Below are 22,279 nucleotides of genomic sequence, written 5' to 3'. Positions count from 1 at the left end.
ATGTATCACAGTTTATCTGTTCACCTTCTAAAGGACATCTTGGTTGCTTCCAAGTTTTGCCCATTATAAATAAAGTTGCTATAAATATCCATGTGTAGGCTTTTGTGAACATAAATTTTCAACTCCTTAGAGTAAATACTAAACATGATTGCTGGATCATATGGTAAGAGTGTATTTAATTTTTTAAGAAATTGCCAAACTGTCTTCCAGAGTGACTGTACCATTTTGCGATCCCACCAGCAATGAATGTTGTAGGATTGATGTTAATTTTCAAATCTTGTTTTCATTTGAATTTACAAGTAAGGAATATGTTAATTTTAAGTTTCTTGACATATAGCACTATCATCATTAAGTATTTTAAATTTAGTTGTTACATTTAATTGTTCATTTGATAGGCAAAAACTGGCTATCTTATTTCAACTTCTTGAGTCTTTGATTACTGATGAGTGAGTTTTTGTTTCAGTGGGTTTCGTTAACTATAGTTCCTCTTTTGTGGCTTTCTGGGTTCTTAACCCACTTATTGGGCTTCCCTGGTGGCTTAGATGGTAAAGAATCTGCCTGCGGTGCAGGAAACCTGAGTTCAATCCCTGGGTTGGGAAGATCCTCTCGGTAAGGGAACAGCTACCCACTCCAGTATTCTGGCCTGGAGAATTCCATGGACAGAGGAGCCTGGTGGGCTACAGTCTATGGGGTCGCAAAGAGTTGGATGCAACTGAGTGGCTTTCATTTTCAGCCCACCTATCTGCTGATGTCTTGGGTTTTTTATTGATTTGTAGGAGTTCCTTAAATGAGCTCTGTTTTCTTTAGTTTCCTAGTTTATAGTTTTTATAAAACAATATATAAACCTGTTATTTTGTGTATTTTAATTCCATTTGGCTTTTGAGTATCTTATGTTTAAGTTTAAAAAATTCTCTTTTCAGAGGTCCAGTAACTTTTGTTGTTTTGTTTTTTGTTATTATGACTCTTTATTTCATCTAGAATAAAGAAATTTTCAAGCTTTTTTGGTAATTTCTGTAGGCCAGTGTTTCTTGATTCATTTGTAAGGTTTAAGGACAATGAAAGATGACAGAGAAACTTTACTGACAAAATACATTTTAGCAATGAAAAAAATGGTAACTTCTTATCTGACAGATCTAAACTTTCTCATCAGAGCTAATGTTTAGACAACATTTCTGGTTAGCCTTCTCTTGGTACAGCAAAAGCATTTGTATTTGCTGGAAATAACATTCATTTATGAAGAAATTATGGCAGAAATCTGTTTAAACAGTGAGAAAATTCTAGACTGTTCAGACAGCCCAGGATTTTGAAAAAACCTTGGGCTTTGGCAAGAGCCCAGGAGAGGAAGTGTCTGCATCTGCTACATTCTAGAAGCCTTCCCAAAGAATCACTGTAAGGCAGCCAAGAGAACAGTGTATTTCACTACTGTGTGGTTCTGGAGGAAACTTAGGAGGACTTCCAGCATGTCAGTTTCTGTGGTGATCTATTTTTATTGATTGAAGTTAGGCGGAAAATGGTGTGTGTGTATGTGTGTTGGTGTGTGGTGTGTGTGTGTGAGAGAGAAAGAGATTGGGAGTTTTCTAATGTGGAAAATGTGTGTGTGTGTGTGATAGGGAGTTTTCTAATGTGGTCTTGAACCTGTTGCTTTCGGTGAAGTCTCTTGGGGAGAGTCAGAGGTGCCTGCACAAAGAGGAATAGGGTGACAGGTGAGAATAAGCAATGGGTGTCTGTTATTGGTGTAAACAGTGTTACAGGGGTAACTTGTTTTCCTGTAAGGTAATAAAGAAGAACTTAAAAGTCCATGTTTATGTGGTAAAGAAGGAGCAAGAGAAGAGTGCTAACAGGGCCTTTGGGAAAGCAGGGTAAAATCTGCTGGTTAGTTGAAAATCTGCATCTGCCATGAAGAATCCATTCCAGAAAAGAAAGACAGAAGGGCTTTGCTGCCAGTTTTTTTTTTTTTTTTTCTTTTCTTTTTTCTGAATGCTAGAGCTATGTCCTGCGCTAAGGATTTTTTACGTAGAACGCAGTAGAAAAAGCTCAACTTTGGGTCGTTTGAGAGAGATTACTAGCCTAAATAGACAGCTTGCTAGCTTAAATACCACACTATTCATCTATTTAATGTTCATGATGGGTTGATTTTGAGTAGTTTCACAGTGTTCTTCAGCCATCAATCCCCGCAGCATATTTTGGAACATATTCATCACCTCCAAACCTACAACTTTTAATTGAACTTATTTTAAAATCTAAAGCCACTGTAGGGAAAAGATGGACCAAGTTAGGAATTAAGGGGATTAATCAGAAAGCTCTGAAACATTTTGTCCCTTTAAATATATTCTAACATTTTAGAATGTATTTTGGTAGTATTTAAATGAAGTTACTCTAATAAAGTGGTATATTTTAATGGGAAATTCATGACTTAGGTCTAGATCGCAAAGTAAACTTAATGAAGAAGTGAACTACTATCCTGTTGATCTAACTGTAGTAGTAACTAAAGAGAAAACAAACAGCATTTGTAAGCATACATTATTATGGTAATAGCAAACATGTATATTTTCCTTTTAACATGAAATATCAAGTGAGTACTCTTCTATGAAAAATAAGGTAGTAGCTCTTACTAAGTTATTAAATTAGTTTACTAGAATTAACAGTGTTCTATGGGCAATCTTAAAGTCTGACTTACATTTTATTCATAGGAAAAATAGGTTAGGAACTTTTCCTATCCTTCCTTTATTTTAAATAATGGCCATATTTCTCTTGTAGGTGTGTGAGCCTGTAAAATTAAACCTTTGAAGATGATCTGGTATATTTTAGTTGTAGGGATTCTACTTCCCCAGTCTTTGGCCCATCCAGGCTTTTTTACTTCTATTGGTAAGTCTTAATTATTGTGTTGTGTTTGTTTTTGTATTTAAAAATTTCCTTTTTTTCATATTTTTAAATCAGTAAAAACAAATACATTGTATTCTCAGGGACTGAAACATTACTTCAGTCCCTACCCCTCTAAAAATCTTTCTTTTTTCCTTCATATTTAAATATTTAATTTTTTCTGATTGCCAAAATTTAGTAAAGCATACAAAAGAAAATTCTCTGATAGAGTCTACCTGGCAAATCACTTAATATATATACTTAGTCTTTATTTTCCTATATGAATACTTTATATGTTTTAAAAGAGGTGTTTTCCTACATCCTGTTGACCAGCTTTACCCTTATGTGATTGTGGAGCTAAATAAAACACAAGCAAGTATATTTGTGACCCTTAATTTTGGAATGTAAAATGATGAGTTTTCTCATCCTATTGAGGCTTGCCTCATGGCTCAGACCAAAGAAGGCAATGGCAACCCACACCCTTGCCTGGAAAATCCCATGGATGGAGGAGCCTGGTAGGCTGCAGTCCATGGGGTCGCTAAGAGTCGGACACGACTGAAGCGACTTAGCAGCAGCAGCAGCAGTGGCTCAGACAGTAGAGAATCTGCCTGAAATGCAGACCTGGGTTTGATTCCTGAGTCAGGAAGATCCCCTGGAGAAGGGAATGGCTACCCACTCCAGTGTTCTTGCCTGGAGAATCCCATGGACAGAGAAGCCTGGTGGGCTACAGTCCATGTGGTAGCAAAGAGACACAATTGTGCAACTTTTTTCTCTCATCCCATTAGGAATAACTAAATATGGATATTTGAATTTCAGTTGTGAAGTTTTTAACTTTAAAAGTTAAACTTTAAAAGTTTTAACTTTTTGTTAGTGTGATCTTTGTCAAATTGAATAAAAATTTAATCCTCAGTAGTCTCAAAACCCAAAAAAGATGAGCGGGGAGGTAGGGAAGAAGAAATGTTGATCCTTGGAAAGTAATGTTTTGAAATTAAAAAATAAATTCTTAGATGAACAATTTGTCGATATGGTCCAAGCTTGCAGAATTAAGTAGCTTGAAAATTAGAATTGGACCACATGCCTAGAAAAGTTTGGGGCTTAATTTTTATTTATTTGGTTTTAAAAAGAGAAAAAAAAGATGCTCTCTCCAAGATATCTGGTTCATGCCAGTTAAGTCCTTTCATTAAATGAAGCATTCGCAATCATTCTTAAATTATTCTGGAAAACTTGTTTTGACGTATGGGTGGGTATGTATGGGTATTTGATAACTTTCTTCTCTTTTCTTCTTTCTAGGTCAGATGACTGATTTGATTCATACTGAAAAAGATCTGGTGACTTCCCTGAAAGACTATATAAAGGCAGAAGAGGACAAATTAGAACAAATAAAAAAGTAAGTCAAGTGTTTTACTTATTATGACTGACTCCACCTGGATGTTTTCTTCCTGGGTAAAACATTCTTTAAGTGAAAATGAAAGCCCTCTGTTAGTCTTAAAAGGCCAGATAAGGGCTAAAATAGGACCACAGAAAACAAAAGTTAGGCCGAATTAAAGACTTGGTGTGGAAGAATATGGATTGAGATAAGAATGTAAATGGATACAGGTGATTGACAGTTGTTTTTTTTTAATAGTTGCTAATATCTTCTATCCTCCCTAATCAAGCAATTTTCCACTGCTATTTAGCCTTTAGTTTTATGGTTGCATTCTAGAGATTACAGTGGTAAGTATAGTATTATTTTATTGATAGGTTTTTCTTCAAATGCTAATTTATCTTTAATTGACTCAGGTTCATAGTTAATCCTGACCTGAGAGTTCCTAGCTTTTGCTTAATGAGTAGCTAAGCAGTCAGGTTATTTATTTATTTATTTTTTTAAGATTTCTTTCTTTCTTTCTTTTTGGGTGTGCAGGGTCTTCATTGCTTTGCTCAGGCTGTCTCTAGTTGCAGTGCACGGGCTTCTTGTTGTGGTGGCTTCTCTTGTTGCGTGCCTGGGCTCTAGGTGCATGGGCTTCAGCAGTTGTTCAGGGCCTAGTTGCCACTACATGTAGGATCTTCCTGGTGTAGGGATGGAACCTGTGTCCCCTGCGTTGGCAGGCAGATTCTCAACCACTGGACTATCAGGGAAGCCCCAGTTTTTCTGTTTTAAAATATAGTTTCTAAGTACTGAGTACAAAATTTTTCTATAAGTGTGATTTAAATGAATATGTAACTGAATTTGGATTGGGCTGATGTGTACTTTGTAATAATCAATTATTTGGACTTATAGGGAAATAAATTTTTAGATTCTTACTGCTGCTGCTACTGCTGCTGAGTTGCTTCAGTCATGTCTGACTCTGTGCGACCCCATAGATGGCAGCCACCAGACTCCCCCATCCCTGGGATTCTCCAGGCAAGAACACTGGAGTGGGTTGCCATTTCCTTCTCCAATGTATGAAAGTGAAAAGTGAAAGTGAAGTTGCTCAGTCGTGTCTGACTCTTAGCGACCCCATGGACTGCAGCCTACCAGGCTCCTCCGCCCATGGGAATTTCCAGGCAAGAGTACTGGAGTGGGTTGCCATTGCCTTCTCCGAGATTCTTACTAGAGGGGTCCAATCAACTTTTACTAAGATATGTTACATTTACTGTAACCATTTGGGAGAAACATAAACCTAAAAAAGTCTTATATTTTAATTTTTCCAAATTAGATTTTATCTGTAAGAGAATCTTGCTTTTAAAAAAATCTTTATAATTTTGCTTAAAAAATTTTTAGGTATAGTTTTAACTCAAAAACCTCTAATCTTTTTTGAGTGCTTTACTAAGTTATGTTCTTCCTCATTAAGTGTGTATTTACTTTATGTATATTCCATTTGTGTCTTACATTTTAGATGGGCAGAGAAATTAGATCGGTTAACCAGCACAGCGACAAAAGATCCAGAAGGATTTGTTGGACACCCTGTAAATGCATTCAAATTAATGAAACGTCTGAACACTGAGTGGAGTGAGTTGGAGAATCTGGTCCTTAAGGATATGTCAGATGGTAAGTCAGATGGTAAAACTAACGAGCCAAAAAAAAAAAAAAAAAGCATTTTTGGTACTACCTGTAGAAATGCCAAAAGAAGTGATAAATTCAGATCCCAGAACATCAAGTGTTCAGTCTTATAACTGAATTATTGCTGAAATGTGTTTGATTTGACTAGTTAGTTTAGCCTAGATCCTGAATTCTTGATTAAAGAAAAAAAAATGAGTAAAAACTGAAAACAAAGACAAATAAACTTTTATTCTTAAAAAAGTAATTTCTACTCTTCATTTACTTAACACTTGTCCTTTTTACTTTGAAATATACTAAAGTGAATCAATTATTGGCATATAGCTTCATTTCTGAAGATAATCATTTACATTTTAGGATTACCTTCAGATTTTTAAAATTTATGGCTAGTTCTTTATCTTCTAATCAATTATTATCATACTGGGAGTGGTACTGATAAGGGAAAACATTAGCTGTGTTTTTCCTAGTATTCTGAAGCTTAGGATTGTTTTGTTTAACATAAACTATAAATTTAAAAACTGAGACTCCAAACAGTAATAATGAATGTCCTTCTCAATGAAATAGTAAAATTATAGTTGGAGTAATGAGATGTTTGAGATATTTAAGTAACATATACAGAAAACTAAGTCTGAAGTTTAAGGAAGTAAAGGTATTATTATGCTTAGTACATAGTATTTATTTGTTGAATGATTGAAGATGGCAAAAAAAGAAAAGAACTGAGCCAGCTGTGTAGGTGAAGTACTCCAAGGGTGCTTTCAAGTGTTTGTGAGCAGTAAACTAAGCTATTATGCATAGGACAGGAAAACCGTGCTAAGAAAAATTAAGGCAAGCACTTATAAATATTTTGACATGAGAAGGAAATACCTATGATCATTTGCTGTCTTATATAACACCATGAGAGTATTTTTAAGGTCATATATATTCATATATATATGCGTTTGTATACATATATACATATACACACGTTTATTTATTATTAAAAAAAACCTCAAGTAACGACCTGTATGACCTAAGTGTTTTTAAAGTAAGATAAGCCTTAAGACTTTGGTATTTTAATCCGTGGTAGTACCCCATAATGCCATAGTAGATAAACATTTTCTCTTATTGGAGAGGATTTTAAGCAACTTCTAGGAGATTTTTTTTTTTTTGAGGCATAAAAAACATTACAGTTCTCTGTAAAACTTGCTTGTAAAAATTGTGTGGATTTTGTGACTTAAAACTATAAAGAATATGCTTAATATGAACTTAGACCTCTTCAGCTAGTTGTTTATTTATACATTTCAATTAACATAAAAATACCTGGCCTTTTGATGATCAGAGTATGTACATAGTTGATTATAAGTAAATGAGCATGGAGGGAAGTCTCATACCTAACTTTGATCTGCAAATGATGACACATATATTATTCAAATTTTAAATCACTTTTTGTTTCTGTCATATTGATTTATTAAGGGAGTATTTAGCATCCATTTTCCTTCGGAGTTATATGTGTGTACTTGTGCTTAGTAGCCCAGTTGTGTCCAACTCTTTACAACCCTTTGGACTGTAGCCTACCAGGCTCCTCTGTTCATGGGATTTTTTCCCTTAATATGTATATTTTATTGAAGTATAGTTGACTTACAGTGTTTCAGGTACACAGCAAGGTGATTCATTTATATATATGCATATGTTATTTTTGAAATTATTTTCCATTATAGATTTTTACAAGATATTGACTATAGTTTCCTTGTGTTGTACAGTAAACCTTTGTTGCTTGTTGTATGTCTGTATTTTTTAATTAAAAATTTAGCATTTTATTCATAGTAAGTAAAAAAAAGTGTAATCAAAATGTCATACATTTTTTAATTAGGCAAAATTTCATAAGTTTTCTAAAATATATATATTATACATATATATGTATACAAAAACTTGACTACTATGCTTGATAAAGCCTTGAGAACATCAAAAAAAAAAAAAGAGATGGGGAAATTGGAAAACATAAACTAAGTGAAATGGGAGCACTGAATATAAAATAGAAAAAGTGAAACAAACTAAATAAAAGATCATCATGTAGGTCCATGGAATGTTTTTTAGGCAAAAATACTGGAGGAGTTGCCATTTTCCTCCTCCAGGGGATCGTGCTGATCAGGGATCAAATCTCCTGTGTCTCCTCCTTTGAAGGCAAATTCTTAACCCGCTGAGCCATCAGGAAAGCCCTAGGAGTTACATAGTTATCAGTAATTAGTTTCTGAATTTGATTTTTGCTATATTTTATGTAAAACATTTTAAAATTAATATTAGGATTTATGTAGAGCAAACCTTGATTGATGAAACTATATTTGATAATTAAATAGATCTAAATATATTTTAATAAATGAGCTTATGCAGTACTCTGAAATAAGTAATTATTTCTTCCTTCTCCTTAAAGAATTCCACCAAACTTTATATATTTACACATTTATGTGATATGTGGCACATGGAAGAAGAAAATAGAACTTTAAGAGCATACATTTTATCTGAAAATATAATTTGTTGCCAGTGAATTTGGTTTTCAAGTCTTTAAATCTGTTTGCTTTTCAAGCTTCAAGCTTAGCAGAGGCTGTACTGTGTAACTAAAACCTATTCGGATAGATATAATTTATGCAGTGACCTCAGATTACATAAGCAACATAAAAAATGGTTTGGGAAGATTTAACAAGTTAGAGGTATATCAAGTCTCATTCAGTGTATTTAATTTTTTCTTGTTACACATGATATAGTGGAAAATTATAATATAGATTTTAAAAATCTTTGTAAGACTTACGTTAGAAATTAAAAGTCTGTGAGAGTCTAGAGTCTTTTTTCTTCCAGTTTTACTGAGATATAATTGACATATGGTACTGTAGAAGTTTAAAGTGTACGGTACAATGATTTTACTTACACACATTGTGGAATGATTATCATAGTTAGTGAACATTCATCATCCCATGTAGTTACAAAATTTAAAAAATAGGAAAAAATGTTTTTCCTTGTAATGAGAACTCTTAGGATGTACTCCTTTTTATGTAGCAATGTTAATTTTATTTATCGTGTTGTACATTATATCCTCCGTACTTATTTATCTTATACCTGAAACTTTGTGCCTTTTGCGTGCCTTCCCCCAAATCCCCTATACCCCTACCACCTGCCTCTGATAACCGCAAACCTGATCTCTTTTTGTATGAGTTTGTTTTTGAAATATAACTGACCTACAACACTATGTTAGTTCCTGTTATGCAACATATTGATCCTATATTTCTGTGTATTTCAAAATGATCACTATGAGAAGTCCAGATATGAAATGTCATCACCATACAAATATATTACATAGTTATCAACTATATTCCCTACACTGTACATTTCAAACTTGTGTTTAAATCTTTTTTCGCTCCTCTGTTTTAAGGTTTTATCTCTAACCTAACCATTCAGAGACAGTACTTCCCTAATGATGAAGATCAGGTTGGGGCAGCCAAAGCTCTGTTGCGTCTCCAGGACACCTACAATTTGGATACAGATACCATCTCAAAGGGTGATCTTCCAGGTAAGGATTCTTGTAGCCTATGAAAAAACCCATCTCCTGGCTTCTCTGTTCAATCCATTAGGACAATATTAATATAAGAAGACTTCAGTTATTTAAAAATCTTTAACTTTAATTTGTTTCATATCCTTTGGGTCAAAACAACCTTTTCTCTAGTTCTTAATAGTTGTGGATAAGCTGCTAGCTTGTTACTGTGAAAGCCTGTGATTTTAGGGACTAACTTAAGCAATTTTAGCATGAAAGAAAAAGAAACTATTTTTCCAAATGTCTTTCTTCATAATACCAATGTTTGTATGTAAAGTTATAAGGGAATTGATAAAGTTTATATGTTCACTATTTTAAAACCAAGATATGTGGAGTGTGTGCTGATTTTTAGTATTTTATAGTATGAAACATCCTGCTTTCTGACTTCTTTTTCGCAAAACACTTTTTTAAATACTTTTATTTATTTTTGGCTGTGCTGGGTATTTGTTGCTTCATGTGGGATTTCTGTAGTTGCAGAGAGTGGAAACTACTCGAGTTGCAGTATGCTAGCTTCTCATTGCAGTGGCTTCTCTTGTTGCAGAGCACAGGCTCTAGAGCACTCAGGCTTGAGTAGTTATGGAGAATGGAATCAGTAGTTGCGGCTTTCAGGCTCTAGAGTGTGGGCTCAGTATTTGGCACACATGCTTATAATAGCATCCCTCATGGCATGTGGGATCCTCCTGGACCAGGGATTAAACTGGTGTCCGTGCATTGCCAGGTGGACTGTCAACCACTGGACCACCAGGGAAGCCCCCAAACCCTCTTTTTTTAAGTTACAGCTGATTTCATGCTAATCCGTTTAAATTTTTTATTGTGAAAAGAACATAAAAACAAAATTTACCGTGTTAACCAATTTTAAATGTGCAGTTTATGACATTAGGTGCATTTGCATTTTTACGCAACCGTTATTACCATCCATCTGCATAGCTCTTTTCATCTTGTGAAACCGAAGCTCTGCAGTCATTAAACAATAACTCCCCAACCCCCACTTTCTCAGCCCCAAGCAACTGTCATTCTACTTTTTGTCTCTGATTTTGACTACTCTGAGTCCATCATGTAAGTAGAATCATATAGTGTTTGCCTTTTTGTGACTGGCTTATTTCACTTAGGATAATGTCCTTCAAGGGTCATCCATGTTGTTGTATATGTTGAAACTTCCTTCATTTCTAAGGCTGAATAATATCCCATTGTATGTATCCATATTTTGTTATGCATTCATCTGTCCATGGACACTTGGGCTGCTTCCACATGTCAGCTGTTGTGAATAATGCTGCTGTGAACAAGGGTATGCAAATAGCTCTTCAAGACACTGCCTTTCATTCTTGAGTATATACCCGGAAGTGGAATTGCTGGATCAGATGGTAATTCTATTTTTAATTTTTGAGAAGACACCATTTTACATTCCCACCAACAGTGCACAAGGGTTCCAGTTTCTCTAGACCATTGCCTACACTGGTTATTTTCTTTTTTTAAATTATTTATTTGTTTACACAAATTTCATATATACAGAAAAGTGTAGAGAATAGCATTCATGAACCTGCCACCTAGGATTCATATTAATATTGTACCTTATTTGCCACATAATTATGTATTTATTTATTTCTGTTTAATTGGAGGATAATTACTTTACAATTGGAGAAGGAAATGGCAACCCACTCCAATATTCTTGCCTGGAGAATCCCCATGAACAGGGGGGTCTGACGGGCTACAGTCCATGGGGTCTCAAAGAGTCGAACACGGCTGAGCCGTGAGCTGGCTGAGCACAATTACTTTACAATACTGCGATGGTTTTTGCCATACATCAGTATGAATTGGCCATGCGTACACATGTCCCCTCCCTTTTGATACCCCCTCCCTCCTCTCTTCCACCCCGTGCATCTAGGTTTTCACAGAGCACTGGCTTTGGGTTCCCTGCGTCAAATATCAGACTCCCACTGGCTATCTGTTTTACATATGGAAATGTATATGTTTCAAGGCTATTCTCTCAAATCATCCCACCCTCCCCTTCCCCTACTGTGTCCAAAAGTCTGTTCTTTATGTCTGTGTCTCCTCAGATGCCTTGCACATAGGATCATTGGTACTAACTTTCTAGATTCCGTATGTATGCATTAATATACAATATTTGTCTTTCTTATTTACTTCACTCTGTATAATAGGCTCTATGTTTATTCATCTCATTAGAACTGACTCAAATGCATTCCTTTTTATAGCTGAGGAATATTCCATTGTGTATAGGTACCAGTTTCCTTATCCATTCATCTGTCTATGGACATATGGGTTGCTTCCACGTCCAGTTCAGTTTAGTCGCTCGGTCATGTCTGACTCTTTGCAACGCTATGGATTGCAGCACACCAAGCTTCCCTGTCCATCACCAACTCCCGGAGCTTGCTCAAACTTACGTCCACTGAGTTGGTGATGCCATCCAACCATCTCATCCTTTGTTGTCCCCTTCTCCTCCCGCCTTCAATCTTACCCAGCATCAGGGTCTTTTCCAGTGAGTCAGCTCTTTGCATCAGGTGGCCAAAGTATTGGAGTTTCAGCTTCAGCATCAGTCCTTCCAATGAATATTCAGGATTGATTTCCTTTAGGATTGACTGGTTTGATTTCCTTGCAAGGGAATCAATGCAAGGTTGAGTCAAGGGACTCAACCAGAGTCTTCTCTAATACCACAGTACAAAAGCATCAATTCTTCAGCACTCAGCTTTCTTTATAGTCCAACTCTTACATCCATACATGACTACTGGAAAAATCATAGCTTTGACTAGATGGACCTTTGTCGGCAAAGTAATGTCTCTGCTTTTTAATATGTTGTCTAAGTTGGTCATAGCTTTTCTTCCAGGGAGCAAGCGTCTTTTAATTTCATGGCTGCAGTCACCATCTGCAGTGATTTTGGAGCCCCCAAAAATGGTCTCTCACTGTTTCCATTGTTTCCCCATCTATTTGCCATTAAGTGATGGAACCAGATGCCATGATCTTAGTTTTTTGAATGTTGAGTTTTAAGCCAACATTTTCACTCTCCTTTTTCACTTTCAAGAGGCTCTTTAGTTCTTCTTCGCTTTCTGTCATAAGGGTGGTGTCATCTGCATATCTGAGGTTATTGATATTTCTCCCGGGAATCTTGATTCCAGCTGGTGCTTCATCTAGCCCAGCATTTCGCATGATATACTCTGCATGTAAGTTAAATAAGCACGGTGGACAAGAAACAGCTTTGACGTACTCCTTGCCTGACTTGGAACCAGTCCGTTGTTGGATGTCCGGTTTTAACTGTTGTTTCTTGACCTGCATAAGATTTCTCAGGAGGCATGTCAGGTGGTCTGGTATTCTCATATTTCCACAGTGTGTTGTGATCCACACAGTCAAAGGTTTTGGCATAGTCAATAAAGTACATGTTTTTCTGGATCTTTCTTGCCTTTTTGATGATCCAACAGATGTTGGCAATGTTCCTCTGCCTTTTCTAAAACCATCTTGAACATCTGGAAGTTGACGGTTCACTTACAGTTGAAGCCTGGCTTGGAGAATTTTGAGCATTACTTTGCTAGCGTGTGAGATGAGTGCAGTTGTGCAGTAGTTTGAGCATTCTTTGGCATTGCCTTTCTTTGGGATTGGAATGAAAACTGACCTTTTCCAGTCCTGTGGCCACTGCTGAGTTTTCCAAATTTGCTGGCATATTGAGGGCAGCACTTTTACAGCATCATCTTTTAGGATTTGGAATAGCTCAACTGGAATTCCATCACCTCCACTAGCTTTGATCATAATGATGCTTCTTAAGGCCCACTTGACTTCGCATTCCAGGATGTCTGGCTGTAGGTGGGTGATCACACCATCATGGTTATCTGGGTCATTAAGATCTTTTTTGTATACTTCTTCTGTGTATTCTTGCTACCTCTTCTTAATATCTTCTGTTTCTTTTAGGTCCATACCATTTCTGTCGAGCCCATCTTTGCATGAAATGTTCCCTTGGTATCTCTAATTTTCTTCGAGTCTTTTCCATTCTATTGTTTTTCTCTATTTCTTTGCATTGATCACTGAGGAAGGCTTTCTTATCTCTCCTTGCTATTCCTTGGAACTTTGCATTCAGATGGGTATATCTTTCCTTTTCTCCTTTGCCTTTCACTTCTCTTCTTTTCTCAGCTATTTGTAAGACCTCCTCAGACAACCATTTTGCCTTTTTGTATTTATTTTTCTTGGGGATGGTCTTGATCAGTGCTTCCTGTATAATGTCACAAACCTCCATCCATAGTTCTTAAGGCACTCTGTCTATTAGATCTAATCCCTTGAATCTATTTGTCACTTCCACTGTATAATTGTAAGGGATTTGATTTAGGTCATACCTGAATTGCCTAGTGGTTTTCCCTACTTTCTTCAATTTAAGTCTGAATTTGGCAATAAGGAGTTCATGGTCTGAGCCACAGTCAGCTCCTCGTCTTGTTTTTCTGACTGTATAGAGTTCCTCCATCTTTGGCTGCAAAGAATATAATCAGTCTGATGTCAGTATTGACCATCTGGTGATGTCCATGTGTAGAGTTGTCTTTTGTGTTGTTGGAAGAGGGTGTTTGCTATGACCAGTGTGTTCTCTTGGCAAAACTCTATTAGCCTTTGCCCTGCTTCTTTTTGGATTCTCAAGGCCAAATTTGCCTTGTTACTCCCGGTATCTCTCGACTTCCTACTTTTGCATTCCAGTCCCCTGTGATGCAAAGGACATCTTTTTTTGGTGTTAGTTCTAGAAATTAAAAGACGCTTACTCCTTGGAAGGAAAGTTATGACCAACCTAGATAGCATATTCAAAAGCAGAGACATTACTTTGCCAACAAAGGTTCATCTAGTCAAGGCTATGGTTTTTCCTGTGGTCATGTATGGATGTGAGAGTTGGACTGTGAAGAAAGGTGAGCGCCGAAGAATTGATGCTTTTGAACTGTGGTATTGGAGAAGACTCTTGAGAGTCCGTTGGACTGCAAGGAGATCCAACCAGTCCATTCTAAAGGAGATCAGCCCTGGGATTTCTTTAGAAGGAGTGATGCTAAAGCTGAAACTCCAGTACTTTGGCCACCTCATGTGAAGAGTTGACTCATTGGAAAAGACTCTGATGCTGGGAGGGATTGAGGGCAAGAGGAGAAGGGGACGACAGAGGATGAGATGGCTGGATGGCATCACTGACTCGATGGATGTGAATCTCATGAACTCTGGGAGTTGGTGATGGACAGGGAGGCCTGGCGTGCTGCAATTCATGGGGTCACAAAGAGTCAGACATGACTGAGCGACTGAACTGAACTGAACTAGAAGTTCTTGTAGGTCTTCATAGAACCGTTCAACTTCTTCAGCATTACTTTTCGGGGAATAGACTTGGATTATTGTGATATTGAATAGTTTGCCTTGGAAACAAACGGGGATCATTCTGTCGTTTTTGAAGTTGTACCCAAGTACTGCATTTTGGACTCTTTTTTGACTATGATGGCTACTCCATTTCTTCTAAGGGATTCTTGCCCACAGTAGTCGATATAATGGTCATCTGAGTTAAATTCACCCATTTTAGTTCACTGATTCCTAAAATGCCAGCGTTCACTCTTGCCATCTCCTGTTTGACCACTTCCAATTTGCCTTGAGTCATGCACCTAATATTCCAGTTTCCTATGCAGTATTGTTCTTTACAGCATCAGACTTTACTTCCATCACCAGTCCCATCCACAACTGGGTGTTGTTTTGCTTTGGCTCTGTGTCTTCGTTCTCTCTGGGGTTATTTCTCACTGATCTCCAATAGCATATTGGGCACCTACCAACCTGGGGAGTTCATCTTTCAGTGTCCTATCTTTCGGTGTATATCCATGTCATCTTTCAATGTCACCCCCATGTCCTAGCTATTGTAAATGGTGCTGCAGTGACACGGGGGTACATGTGTCCTTTTCAGTTATGGTTTCCTTCGGAGAAGGCAATGGCATCCCACTCCAGTACTCTTGCCTGGAAAATCCCATGGACGGAGGAGCCTGGTGGGCTGCAGGTCCGCTAAGAGTCGGACACACTGAGCGATTTCACTTTCACTTTTCACTTTCATGCATTGGAGAAGGAAATGGCAACCCACTCCAGTGTTCTTGCCTGGAGAATCCCAGGGACGGGGGAGCCTGGTGGGCTGCCGTCTCTGGGGTCGCACAGAGTCAGACACGACTGAAGTGATGTCGTCGTCGTCGTCGTCGTCGTCGTCGTAGTCGTAGTGTAAATGCCCAGTAATGGGATTGCTGGGTCATATGTTAGTTTTTTCCTAGTTTTTAAAGGAATCTCCGTACTGTTCTCCAAGTGGTTATATCAATTTGTATTCCCACCAGGAGTATAAGAGAGTTCCGTTTTCTCCACATCAAACAGCATTTATTGTTTGTAGATGTTTTGATGGCCATTCTGACCAATGAGAGGTGATACCTCATTATAATTTTAATTTGCATTCCTCTAATGATGAGCAGTGTTGAGCATGTTTCATGTATTTATTAGTCATCTGTATGTCTTCTTTGGAGAAATGTCTGTTTAGGTCTTCTGCCTACTTTTTGATTGGGTGGTTTGTTTTTCTGGTATTGAGATTAATTCTTTGTCAGTCATTAAGTTTGCTGTTATTTTCTCCCATTCTGAGGGTGTGTTGTCTTTTCACCTTGCTTATAATTTCCTTTGTTGTGCAAAATTTTAAATTTTAATTAGGTCCCAATTGTTTATTTTTGTTTTTATTTCGTTTCCTCTAGGTGGTGGGTCATAGAGGATCTTGCTGTGATTTATGTTAGAGTGTGCTCTGCCTATGTTTTCCTCTAAGATTTTTATAGTTTCTGGTCTTACATTTAGGTCTTTGATCTATTTTGAGTTTATTTTTGTGTATGGAGTTAGGAAGTGTTCTAATTTCATTCTATTAGTAACGTAGTTGACCAGTTTTCCCAGAACCACTTGTTGAAGAGACTGTTTTCTCCATTGTATATTTTTGCCTCCTTTGTCAAAGATAAGGCCCATTGGAGCGTGGATTTATCTCCAGGCTTTATATCTTGTTCCATTGGTCTGTATTTCTGTTTTTGTGCCAGTACCATACTGTCTTGATGACTGTAGCTTTGTAGTATATATGAAGTCAGGAAGGTTGATTCCTGCGGTTCCATTCTTCTTTCTCAAGTTTACTTTGGCTGTTCAGGGTCGCTTGTGTTTCCATACAAATTGTGAAATTATTTGTTCTAGTTCTGTGAAAAATACCATTGGTAGTTTGATAGGGATTGCATTGAATCTATAGATTGCTTTGGGTCATATAGTCACTTACACTATATTGATTCTTTCAATCTAGAACATTGTATCTCTCTCCATCTTTTTTGTCATCTTTGATTTCTTTCATCAGTGTCTTATAGTTTTCTGCATACAGATCTTTTGTCTCTTTAGGTAAATTTATTCCTAAGTATTTTATTCTTTTTATTGCAATGGTGAGTGGGATTGTTTCCTTGATTTCTCTTTCTGATTTTTCATTATTAATATATAGGAATTCCAGGGATTTATGCATATTAATTTTATATCCTGTGACTTTACTATATTCATTGATTAGTTCTAATAGTTTTCTGATGGTATCTTTAGGGTTTTCTATGTAGAGAATCATGTCATCTGCAAACAGTGAGAGTTTTACTTCTTTTCCAATCTGGATTCCTTTTATTTTTCTTCTCTGATTGCTGTGGCTAAGACTTCCAAAACTATGTTGAATAATAGTAGTGAGAGTGGGTATCCTTGTCTTGTTCCTGATTTTAGAAGAAATGCTTTCAGTTTTTCACCATTGAGGATATTTGCTGTGGGTTTGTTGTATATGGGCTTTGTTATATTGAGTTCTGTTCCTTCTGGTGTTGAATTTTGTCAAAGGCTTTCTCTGCATCTATTGAAATGATCGTAAGATTTTTGTCTTTCAATTTGTTAATATGGTATATCATATTTATTTGCATATTGAAGAATATTTGCATCCCTGGGATAAAGCTAACTTATTCATGATGTATGATCTTTTAAGAGTATTATTGAATTCTGTTCACTAGAATTTTGTTGAGGACTTCTGCATCCAGGTTCATCATTGCTTTTGGCCTGTAATTTTCTTTTCTTGTGACATCTTTGTCTGGTTTTGGTGTCAGGGTGATGGTGGCCTTATAGAATGAATTTGGGAGTTTTCCTTCCTCTGCATTTTTCTGGAAGAGTTTGAGCAGGGTAAGTGTTAGCTCTTCTCTAAACTTATGGTAGAATTCACCTATGAAGCCATCTCACCCTGGGCTTTTGTTTGTTGGAGATTTTTTATTTCAGTTTTGAGTTCCATGCTTGTGATTGATCTGTCCATGTTTTATTTCTTCCTGGTTCAGGTTTGGAAGGTTATACTTTTCTAAGAATTTGTCCATTACTTCCACGTTGTCCATTTATTGGCATATAGTTGCTCATAGTAGTCTCTTAGGATCCTTTGTATTTCTGTGTTGTCTGTTGTAACTTCTCCTTTTTCATTTCTGATTTTATTGATTTGGGTTTTGATTTTTAATCCCTTTTTTTCTTGATGACTCTGGTTAACGGTTTGTCAATTTTATCTTCTTAAAGGACCAGCTTTGCTATAGTCTTTCATTTCTTTTTCACTTATTTCTGCTCTGACCTTTATGATTTCTTTCCTTCTACTAACTTTGGGTTGGTTTTTTGTTGTTGTTGTTCTTTTTCTAGTTGCTTTAGGTGTAAGTTTAGGTTGTGTGTTTGATGTCTCTCTTGTTTCTTGAGGTAGACTTATATTGCTGTAAACTTCCCTCTTCACGCTGCTTTTACTGCATCCCATAGATTTTGAGTTGTCATGGTTTCATTGTCATTTGTTTTTAGGCATATTTTGATTTCCTTTTTGATTTCTTTAGTTATCTCATGGTTATTCAGAAGTGTATTGTTTAGCAACCATGTGTTTGTGTTTTTTAGTGTTTCCTATAGTTGATATCTGGATGGCATCACTGACTCGATGGACATGAGTCTGAGTGAACTCTGGGAGTTGGTGATGGACAGGGAGGCCTGGCATGCTGCAATTCATGGGGCCCGACTGAGTTGGACATGACTGAGCGACTTAACTGAACTGAACTGATAGTTGATATCTAATCTTACAGTGTTATGATCAGAAAAGATGCTTGAAATGATTTCAATTTTAAATAAATTTACCAAGGCTTGATTTGAGGCCCAGAATGTGGTCTGTCCTGGAGAATGTTCCATGTGCACTTGGGAAAATAGTGTAATCTATTGTTTTTGGATGAAATGCCCTGTAGATATCATTTAGGTCCAATGGGTACAATGTATCATTTAAAACCTGTGTTTACTTATTAATTTTTTGTCTGGATGATCTTTTCATTGGTGTGAGTGGGATATTAAAATCCCCCACTATTATTGTGTTACTCTTTGTTAGCATTTGCCTTATGTTTTGAGGTGCTCTTGTGTTGAGTGCATATGTGTTTATCATCATTATGTCTTCTTGAATTATTCCCCTGATCATTATGTAGTGTCCTTCTTTGTCCCTTCTAACGTTCTTTATTTTAAAGTCTATTTTGTCTGGTATGAGCGTTGCTATTACCTCTTTCTTTTGGTCTCTGTTTGCATGGAATATCTTTTTCCAGTCCCTCACTTTCAGTTTGTTCATGTCCCTAGGTTTGAGGTGGATCTCTAGTAGACAGTATATATAGGGGTCTTGTTTTGGTATACATTCAGCCAATCTGTGTCTTTTGGTTGGAGCATTTAGCTCATTTACATTCAGGGTGACTATTGATGAGTGTGATCCTGTTACCATTTACTTTATTGTTTTGGGTTTGTTTTTATAGGCCTTTTCTGTGTTTCTTGTCTAGAGAAGTTCCTTTAGCATTTGTTGAAGGGCTGGTTTGGTGGTGCTGAATTCTCTTAGCTTTTGCTTGTCTGTAAAGCTTTTGATTTCTCCTTTGAATGATTCTTACTGGATAGACTAATCTCAGTTGTAGGTTTTTGCTTTTTATCACTTTAAATATATCCTGGTATTCCGTTCTGGCTTATATGAAAGTGAAAGTCACTCAGTCATGTCCGGCTCTTTGTGACCCCATGGACTATACAGTCCATGGAATTCTTCAGGCCAGAATACTGGAGTAGGTAAACTTTCCTTTGTCCAGGGAATTGTCCCAATCCAGAGATTGAACCCAGGTCTCCTGCATTGAATGTGGATTTTTTTACCAGCTGAGCCACAAGGGAAAGCCAGGAATACTGGAGTGGGTAGCCTATCCCTTCTCCAGGGGATCTTCCTGACCCAGGAATTGAACCAGGATCTCTTGCATTGCAGGTGGATTCTTTACCACTAGTTTGTTTAAAGGTCAGCTGTTAGCCTTATGGGGATCCCCTGGTATGTTATTGTTGCTTTTCCCTTTCTGCTTTTAATATTTGCTCTCTGTGTTTAATTGTTGTTAGTTCGATTAACATGTGTCTTGTAGTGTTTCTCCTTGGGTTTGTCTTGTATGGGACTCTCTGGGCTTCCTGGTCTTGGGTGGCTATTTCGTTCCCTATTTCTTTTTTTTTTGATAGTAGCCAATCTAGTGCATGTGAGGTGGTATCTCACTGCAGTTTTGCATTTTCCTAATCACTGATGTTGAGCATCTTTTCATGTACTTATTAGCAGCCATCTGTATGTCTTTGAAGAAGTATCTGTTCAAGTCCTTTGCCTATTATTTAATTGGGTTACTCATTTTTTTGTTGTTGAGTTTTAGAGATTCTCTATATATAATTATGAGACACATGATTTACAAATATTTTCTCCTGTTCTGTGGGTTGCCTTTTTACTCCACTGATAACTGTATTTTGTATCCAAATTTTAAATTTTTACGAAGTCCAGTTTTTTTTTTTTTTCTTCTGTTGCCTGTGCCTTTAGGGTCGTATACAAGAAATCATTGCCCAATCCAGTGTTATGAAGCTTTTGTCCTATGGTTTCTTTTAAGAGTTTTACTGTTTTAGATCTTATATTTAGGTCCTTGATTTATTTAGAGTTAATTTTTACATGTGGTATTTGGTAAGGGTTCACCTTCATTCTTTGCATGTAAATATTTGGTTTTCCTGGCACCATTTGTTGAAAAGATCGTCATTTTCCTGTTGAATGGTCTTGCCATGCTTGTCAGAAATCATTTAACAATATATACAAGGGTTTATTTCTGGCTCTCTATTGCATTGGTCTCTAAGTCTGTTTTTATGCTGGTCTATAAATTGGTTTTTTATACACTACTTTATTACTGTAGCTTTGTATAAAGTTTTGAAATCAGGAAATATGAGTTTTCCAGTTTTGTTCTTTTTTAGGATTGCTTTGACTATTCTGGGTTCCTTGAGATTCTGTATGAATTCTATGATGGAGTTTTCTATTTCTATCTTTTGCATTGAATCTGCAGGTCACTTTGGGTAGTACTGACATTTTAATAATGTTGTCTTCCAATCCATGAACATGGCATGTGTTTTTCATTTATTCATGTTGTCTTTCAGTAGCTTTTGTAGTTTTCACTGTATGTCTTTCACCTCCTTGGTTAAGTTAATTCCTAAGTACTTTATGCTTAGATTTGTTTTTGTAATTTTTTATATTGTTCATTATTGGTACATAGAAATGCAACTTATTTTTGTGTGTTTTCTTTACATCCTGCAACTTGGCTGAATTCATTTATTAGTCCTAACAAGTGTTTTTGCAGGAGCATTCTTAGGATTTTCTAGTATAAGATAAGTTATCTGTGGGGAGTGTCCTGGCCGTCCAGGGGCTAGGACTCTGAGCTTTCATTGATAAGGGCGCAGGTTCAATCCTTGGTTGGGGAACTAAAATCCCACAAACTGTGTGGTGTGGCAAAAACAAAAAACTGTATCTGCAAATAGAGATCATTTTACTTCTTCCTTTCCAATTTGGGTACCTTTATGCTTGTTCTTGCCTATTTGCTCTGGCTAGAACTTCAAGGACTAAGTTGAATACAGTGGCAAAAGTGGGCATCCTTGTTCTCATTCTCAAAGGAGAAGCTTTCAGTCTTTTACCATTGAGTGGGTTTTTCAAATATATCTTTTATTATGTTAAAGTATGGATAGTTAAACTTCTATTCCTAGTTTGTTGAGTGGTTTTTTTTTCATTATGAAAGAATACTGAATTTTGTCAGTTGCTTTTTTTTTTGCATCAGTTGAAATGATCATATGTATGTTTTTTCCCCTTTATTCCATTAATGCGGTGTGTTATATTGATCAATATTCATATGTTGAAATATCCTTGCATTACAGGAGTAAGTTCCACTTGGTCATGGTGTGTAACCATGTAATCATGGTGTATAATCATATGCTGCTGGATTCTGTTTGCTAGCATTTTTTAAAAAATTATTTATTTATTTGGCTTTGCTAGATCTGAGTTGCAGCACATGGGCTCTTTAGTTGTGGCATGTGGGATCTAGTTCCCTGACCAGGGGTTGAATCTGGGACTCCTGCATTAGGGGGGCAGAGTTGTAACCAGTGTACCATCAGGGAAGTCCCTGTTTATTAGTATTTTGTTGAAAATTTTTGCATCAGTGTTCATAAGTGATGTTGGTCTGTAGTTTTCTTGTAGTGTCTTTTTCTGGCTTTGGTATGAGGATGATTCTGGCCTCATAGAATGAGATAAGTGTTCTTTCCTGTCTTTTTGAAAAGTTTGAGAAGGGTTGGTATTAGTTTTTTTTTTTTTTTTTCATGTTTGATAGAACTCTCCAATGAAGCTAATAGTCTTCCAATCCATGAACATGGCACGTGTTTTCCATTTATTTGTGTTAATAACAGAGCTTTTCTTTTGTCAGAAGACTGTTGATAACTGATTCAGTTTCCTTACTCAGATCAGTTCAGTGCAGTTACTCAGTCGTGTCCGA

At 36.6% G+C, this 22,279-nt stretch overlaps 1 protein-coding gene across 3 annotated transcripts in view; it reads left to right on the top strand.

The window, feature by feature from the left end:
- Positions 1–22,279, top strand: part of P4HA1 (prolyl 4-hydroxylase subunit alpha 1) — a 97,926-nt gene that overhangs the window by 21,497 nt on the left and 54,150 nt on the right. For all 3 annotated transcript variants that reach the window (XM_055535527.1, XM_055535538.1, XM_055535518.1), the window contains 4 exons: positions 2,758–2,865; positions 4,150–4,246; positions 5,715–5,866; positions 9,276–9,413. In XM_055535527.1, the coding sequence (XP_055391502.1) occupies positions 2,790–2,865; positions 4,150–4,246; positions 5,715–5,866; positions 9,276–9,413 (463 nt within the window). In that variant the 5' untranslated portion in view covers positions 2,758–2,789. The remainder of the gene's footprint in view (positions 1–2,757; positions 2,866–4,149; positions 4,247–5,714; positions 5,867–9,275; positions 9,414–22,279) is intronic.

Source organism: Bubalus kerabau, chromosome 1 (assembly GCF_029407905.1).
Source record: "Bubalus kerabau isolate K-KA32 ecotype Philippines breed swamp buffalo chromosome 1, PCC_UOA_SB_1v2, whole genome shotgun sequence".
Classification (NCBI taxonomy): domain Eukaryota; kingdom Metazoa; phylum Chordata; class Mammalia; order Artiodactyla; family Bovidae; genus Bubalus; species Bubalus kerabau.
Note: the sequence above shows the minus strand (reverse complement) of the source record. Positions and strands in the feature narration are given on the sequence as shown.